This window comes from Triticum aestivum, chromosome 2B (genome assembly GCF_018294505.1).
Source record: "Triticum aestivum cultivar Chinese Spring chromosome 2B, IWGSC CS RefSeq v2.1, whole genome shotgun sequence".
Taxonomy (NCBI): Eukaryota; Viridiplantae; Streptophyta; class Magnoliopsida; order Poales; family Poaceae; genus Triticum; species Triticum aestivum.
In genome coordinates this window covers 192,545,678-192,552,661 of record NC_057798.1, presented here as the reverse complement: position 1 = coordinate 192,552,661, position 6,984 = coordinate 192,545,678, and the positions used below count along the sequence as shown (strand labels likewise).

At 43.8% G+C, this 6,984-nt stretch overlaps 2 protein-coding genes across 4 annotated transcripts; both read right to left on the bottom strand.

Moving 5' to 3' along the window:
• Positions 1-303: 303 nt before the first annotated feature.
• Positions 304-1,068, bottom strand: LOC123044297 (protein PELPK1). Its single transcript, XM_044467004.1, has one exon. It carries the CDS (start codon positions 993-995, stop codon positions 474-476), a length of 522 nt encoding a protein of 173 aa, XP_044322939.1. The 5' UTR covers positions 996-1,068; the 3' UTR covers positions 304-473.
• A 310-nt stretch (positions 1,069-1,378) lies between these two features.
• LOC123044296 (ribosome biogenesis protein WDR12 homolog) lies at positions 1,379-6,013 on the bottom strand. Of its 3 annotated transcripts, none has more exons than XM_044467002.1 (14): positions 5,743-6,013; positions 5,553-5,653; positions 5,344-5,450; positions 4,165-4,200; positions 3,946-4,028; positions 3,742-3,809; positions 3,539-3,649; positions 3,313-3,447; positions 2,784-2,927; positions 2,358-2,466; positions 2,141-2,277; positions 2,010-2,045; positions 1,802-1,930; positions 1,379-1,719 (listed from the first exon to the last, which is right to left on the bottom strand). In XM_044467002.1, exons 1-13 carry the CDS (start codon positions 5,888-5,890, stop codon positions 1,838-1,840), a joined length of 1,308 nt encoding a protein of 435 aa, XP_044322937.1. In that variant the 5' UTR covers positions 5,891-6,013; the 3' UTR covers positions 1,379-1,719; positions 1,802-1,837. The 3 variants fall into 3 exon arrangements, with proteins under 3 accessions (XP_044322937.1, XP_044322936.1, XP_044322938.1); XM_044467001.1 differs by having other exon boundaries at positions 1,379-1,686; XM_044467003.1 differs by having other exon boundaries at positions 1,379-1,686; positions 1,823-1,930.
• Between the last annotated feature and the right edge of the window lie 971 nt (positions 6,014-6,984).

The following is a 6,984-nucleotide window of genomic DNA, read 5'->3' as shown; positions in this document are numbered from 1 at the left end:
TTGAGGGTTCTAATCTTTGCCCTTGTTTTTCAACCCGTAAAAGTGCACAAAAAGATCATTTTTGGACCATTAAAACGCTAGTGAGGGTTTGAGGGTTCTACTAGTAATGCTCTTAGTACTACTGATGCAAACTCAACAAACAATGTGTGGGTTGTAAATATCAGCTGTTAAAGCTAGGACGGCTTGAGGTCGAAAAAAAAATGTTTGGACTTTTATGTTTTATTGATGCAATCAAAGCTTGCTGTGAAAATTGTTGCAAGGAAGCATGCATACTTACGAAGGGCTCTTACAAGAAAAGGATAATTGTAAGAACAAAATATATATTTCTCATATACCAATATATAAGCAGATCACTCGCAACACTCGCTGAAAACCACGACTAAACAATCAGATCATCGACACAACACGAAAATAGGTACATGTACGAGGAGCAGAGGAGGTACAACAAGGCAACAATATTGATAAGGCAGTTCTCATGGCTTGGCCTCTGGCTCCGAGAGGTGGAACCCGGGAACAGTGGGCATCTCGGGCTTCGGCGGCAGCTCCACCTTGGGCATCTCCGGCTTGGGTGGTAGGTGAACCTCTGGGAACGTTGGCAGCTCCACCTTGGGCAGCTCTGGCTTGGGTGGCAGGTGAACCTCCGGGAACGTTGGCAGCTCCACCTTGGGCAGCTCTGGCTTAGGTGGCAGCTCCACGTTGGGCAACTCAGGCTTAGGTGGCAAGTGCACCTCCGGGAGCAGCGGCAGCTCCACGTTGGGCAACTCAGGCTTAGGTGGCAAGTGCACCTCCGGGAGCGGCGGCAGCTCCACCTTGGGAAGCTCAGGCTTAGGTGGCAGATGCACTTCCGGGAACGGTGCCTTGGGAAGCGGTGGCACCTCAGGCTGGTGCTCCTCCTTGGAAGGAACGGTCTCTTCTAGGATTCTCGCGGCGCTGCTCATGGCAACGCAAGAGAGAAGAAGCCCGAGGAGGAAGACAGCAGAGTTTTTCGTAGCCATATTGCTCGACGTGTGCAGCACTGGCTTAGCTCTGGCAGTGTGGTTTGAGTGTTGTTGTGTGGGAGAGATAGCAGGTGCTGCTTGCTATTTATAGGGTACAGAAGACAGCGTGCGCAGAAAGTCCGGCCATATGCAACGAGTTTGGTCATCTACTTGTCTGCACTGCGTTTCAGAGTCTACATCTGCTCAAAGATTTGGGTCAGGAAAGGGCAGTCTGTACTCTGTCTGTTTAGGCTGCAGTTGGGGACACCGTGCAGATGCTGTGTGCAGGGCAGGTACGACCGTGCAAGCTCATAGAGCTGTTAGGTCAGCTGTGAGAGAGAAGAGATCTTATGACACAAGCAAGTGTATATCAGCAAGGAATGCTGCAGTAAAACAAAAAGTTGCCGAAGCAAAAACAATCTGGAATTTAACATGCTACAACAATTATCTCAGTATGAATCACAACATTGTTATAATGTGTTGGCTTTTCACAATTTCAGCAAATAAGGAGCACAAAACAAAACTTGATTGCAAAATCTGGTGACCCCTAACATGGATCTACTTATGCGCAAGCGCTGGCATAGGATGCAACAACTTCATTTGAAGTCATGATCTGACAATAGGTGCACGTGCTTCCAACCATAATTGGCATGGTTTGGTTTTTAGGATGTCTTGTCAACCAATATAGTCTGGATTGAACAGCTGTTGGCTGCAAAACATGCAAGGAGTTCAACAAAGGAAGCTAAGGCTGGTTATGCAAGATGAAATACAAGGTTATAAAACTGGATTGTTTAAAACGATTCAAACTGAGATTTGGTTAAAACCTTGATAGCACAAGAACATACGGGAGGGAATCCTCGTCACGCTATCTCAACCCCTGATGAGATACACAGCTTGGAATCAGCTCCACCACTTATCACGCTGTCTCCTTTCCACCAATCGGCGCATAAAACCTACATCCAGTGAGTTCTGTTGAGCATCTCATTTTTTCCCAGAAGTATGCTAATGGTAACCACAAAATGAAAAGCTTACCTTATCTTTGTGGGAGTCCACAGAAGCCAGAGGCCACTACAGCAGGAGCAAAACCATTAATTGTACGTTTACGCAGTGATTTGAAAGAAAGAGAACGAATCAGGAAGTAAATGAGATTTACAGAATCTTACAGCTGTTCTTAGATCCCACAACATCACTTTCCCATCAAACGAGGATGATATCAAATGAAACCAGGAACTTGGATGCCATTTGCAGGCGGAGATCCAGCTTGAGTGTGAAGAGAACTGAAAAATAGGAGCTGTCGTTCCTGTTCAAAGGAAAACATATGAGCTAATATGAATGTGTTTCCAACAAAGCTATACAAAACATAGTGTTTAATATGTTTACCAGGTTTGCGGGGATCCCATACCCTCAATACAGGGTCAGAACCACCAGCTGCAATCAGTGAAGAGCCCTCTCCACCACAGTCCAAACAATTCAAGGCCTTCCCACAAAACTAGAAGAAAGATTGGAGATAAAATAGAATAAGATTGGTACAGTTATAAACAGAGCAATAGAGCTGTACTAGTCATATGACCACTGGACAAATATACTGTATGGACTGTACAAATGGGTCGATAATAGAGTGCGTCCTCTTTCAGTTTGCAAGAGACAAAACTGAGAGATAAACTAGAAAATCAGCACTCAGATTGAAAAGTTGTTCCTATCCCTACTGCTATGCTAGCACAAAAACAGCAGATGATTTGTTTTCACAGCTAGTCAGATAACAACAGAGTGCACTACATAATTTGCAACCTATTTCTCTCGGCATACCATATTCCATGTTTCTCTCCCTGTTTGAGCATCCCACTGCCGAATAGAATGATCCCAAGATGCCGAATATATTGTTCGCTGCTCAGGCCAAGCAACAGAAGAAACACATTGTGTATGTCCCAGAAGTGTTGAAGATGCTGAACCCTGGAGTACAACAGGATAAAAACTGTGAGTTCAACAGGATTTAACATGAGTTCATGACAACACCAGATTTCAAAAACAAGCCCATGCCCATTTTCAAATAACTGGAATAAAGAGGTCCAGTCACTACAAAAAAGTCAGGAGTAGCTTACAACTTTAACAGAACCAAACCATTTTTAACTCTGCTGTGTATTCATACTACTTGGACTGGAATAAAAAAAAGCAGCATATACAAAATGGAATAAAAGAACACTAGATATACAAAATGGAACGAAACGTACTTGGCTTATTAACTAACTATATCAAGCAACAGATAAATATACTTCACCACACAGGCATTACGCATATAGAAACCAAGAACTTGGATTAGAACATAACTAACAAGTACCTCTAACTGAGACTCTTCAGGTCCAGATTCATCAGAGTTCATCCTTCTCTTTTTCACAGAGACGGTGTCGCCATCTTCTTCAGATCCTTCGACTGCCCATAGCTTAATAGTGGTATCCCAGGAAGCAGAACATATCTAGGTACGGAAAAATACGTTCAGAAGAAATCAGGATATAAAAATAATAATATAACATCGTTGTGCAACATCAGATCAAGTGAATCATTACCATATTTCTGGAAGGGTCAACAGCAATACTTTGAATAGATGATGTATGACCAGGAAGAATTTTGTAAGCTCCAATTCGCTTCGAGGAGCCGATGGTGACTGAAGTATCAAACTTCAAGAAATAGCATAATTTAAGATCGAAAAAAGTATATGTTACAGCGTAAATAAAACAAGTCTTGGAAAAGGAAAACTGTGTAGATTTACCTTGAACAGGCGCAATGACCTATCCTTTGAGCCAGTCACAACATGCAAACTGCCATCAGTTTCAACTCCTGGAACAACATTATTCAAGTTAGTTTGCTTCAAGATACATATGGCGTGATACTGGCAATGGTAGGAAAATAATTAGCAACAGGAATGCACCAGTATATCAATTTTAATAAATATTAATATTTTTAGTAAAGTAACCTTTATTGATGAAGCTGGCAGAAGTAATTGCACCACTGTGTCCCTCCAAAACTTGAGTACATTCAGCTGCATCTTTCCATATTCTATGCAAGAATGAAATTTAAAAAGGTAAGACATACAAAAGTACCTACATACATTTTATGCAACAATTGACACTGTTTATTCGCTTTTTTAAAACAGGGTCAAACAGAATAAACAGAAGATCTGATAGATGCACACCTTGCAAGACCATCATAGCAACCTGTTAATATGAAGCTGCCAAAAGATAAGTGGTTTAGTAATACTGGAATCCACAAAGAAGCAAACATCAAAGAATGGTCAACAATGTAGATGGTTCGCTTGAAAAAAAAGTTGGTTTATGCATATCAAGTAAACGATCAAAGATATTTGTACAATACTGATCCGGTTGAGACACCAAAGAGGATATTTTTTACAGGATTTCAGTTGGGTTAGTTAGTGTAGTTACATGTTGAATCTTTTAACTCGCAAAAGCCCAGCCCCAGAATGATATAGTAATTGGGAAGTCTAGGATTTCTCGGTCGCGGCTCTGGCACGCAACTAAATTTTACTAAAGCCTTAAAAAGCTTGAATATATCTTGGCTTGGCTATTTAAGGGTTAGCTCCTTTTAGTTGATTATCAATAATTTATAAGTATGTTATGAAAATATTGATAAGAAAGGTGAGTCACACTCAAAACCTCATCCAAGCCATAAACGTTCTATTGCTTGCTAATCAAACTTCTAAAGACTGTTTATAACCTTCTTGGCAGGAAAGTACTGGAAATATTGCACAAGTGACACATAGGTACAACCCTGATTATTTAACCTTCATAAATCGTTTCCTTGATTATACATATCATTTACACGAGATAGTTGCCTAAAGCATGTCCTAGGAAATAGATAAAGACATGCAAGTCTTTATCTAAAAATATTCCAAAACTAACTCGTTTTTTTACGTTGCCTGAGCACAACAGCATGTCAGAATACGAATCTGCCCTCTATTTCAGCTTACTTTGAAGCTGATGTTATCGTCCCTCAGTTTTACGACTTAATCACAACATATCCCCTGCTTCTACAGTGGAAGTCAGTGTGGACATGATATAGAGAGGTATCTAAACAATGGATTATTAAAGTATTCATAAACAATTTATGCAAGCAGACCGATGATGATCCTCATTTTAACCTCCGCCGGCTCAACTAAAACCTACTGTGAACCGAAAATGGACACAATCGGGGGTTTTTTTTGGCATCAAGTAGCCACTGCTATCCAACTAAGGCAAGGCATTCCTCAAATCCAAAAACAGAATGCCACTTCATCCAATTGTACATAATACACGCATTGCCGCAAGTCCTTAGAGCATCATTGACCAACTAAATCCTCATCAGACCACAGCCATACCTTGGGTTGGACCCATCAACCGCGCTAACCCAGTCATCGTGTGGTAATGGTGGCTCCTGCTTCCTCGGCGCCACGGCCTTTATGTACTCGAGCTCAAGCACCCGCTCCTGCAAAAGCGTTCACACCAAATCCCCACACAATTTTCACAACCACGTCCATGGCACAGAAACACCTCTAAAATTAAAAAAATCCAAACACGAATTCATTACCGCCGAGATGCCCTTGGCGAGCAGGAACTGATGGAGCGGCATCCGCACGAGCTCGCCATCCACGATGAAGTCGAAGGGCTGCGCCTGGTGGTCCGGCTCGGCTGCGAAACGGAGCGACCGGTTTAGTAGAAAAAGAAAAATTCGCGTCATACCGAGGCCAGGGCTAGGGTGCGTATGCGGCCGCGCTCACCGGAGAGGAGGAGGCTGTTGACGATCTCGGAGAGGCCCATGCGGGAGAGCTCGGCGGGGACCGCGATGGCGGTGGGCGGCGCGCGGAGCGGAGGCGGCAGCTTCGTGATGAAGCGCACGCGCACCTGGCGCGACGTGTCGGCGTCCATGGCGGCGGCGGCGGACGGGAGGCGGGTGTGCGGCGGCGGGAAGGGTGTGGGGAGGGTTTTGGGACTGAAAGGTGGGCTTGTTTGGTTAGGGTTTTTGGAGTTCGCGGGGCCCCACTGCAGCGATGGGGAACTCGGAGGAGCCGCGGGAGGCAAGTCAGCTGCTTTGCAGGAAACCCCTGTAGATATCGTGTTATTGCATTTCCGCTCAAGCTTACTTACATTGTTCTGGGCTTCTGGCCCAGTGTAGGTTAGGAGCGCTGCTGAGCGTGACGCTGGCCTAGAACACTGGCCCATTACCAGCTGGGACCTGTAATGTGTTATTTTTTTAATCTGACCTGTACTGTTTTTCTAGAGACACAATTTTACATACATATACTCTTCCCAATGAATGCATGCATGCATATCTTATCCCTATGAGCACCTCCCAAATATTGAGCCGGCGGGTGTTGAGATTGACGAAGTCCGCCAGAAAACTTTTTTTTGGGTGTTGGGAGGAGGGGGGGTCAAAATACTTTGGGGAGGGTCAAAGATAGGAAAATAGATTTTGAACAGCAGAGCCAGACCCCTACTAGTCCCCTGTCTTCGCCACTGCGGACGTCTTGCTATTGACGAAAACGTCACTCTAACTAAAAATAGCTCATCTTTACAAGATGTCAAAGCGCCGAACCTAGAGTTTGATCCCTTGTAGGGTGGAGGTACCATTGTCCTCCTAGCCATCCAGTCAAATGTCGGTTCTCATCTGACGTGTACTGTTGTTTTCAACCATAATCAATACAAAGTACAGATCTTTGAATCGAGTGAGATAAAGAGAAACAATGCAAGTATTGTCACAAAAAAGTTGGTACTTGGGCGTTTCTTCACTTCACTGCCGTGTGTTGCTAGTGAGCAACAAGCTACCGTTACAAGGGCTTGGTAGTGCTCCAAAAATCCCGGAACAAATATATACAAGAGCAAAGAGTGCAGGATTGATGTAGCTATTGCGGCGTTTGAAAACGCCTCAGATTGATCAGTTTTGGAGGTGCTTTGGGAAAAATGCCTCGGATTAATGTAGCTATGGCGGCATTGTAGGAAACTGCCTCTGATTGATGTAGCCA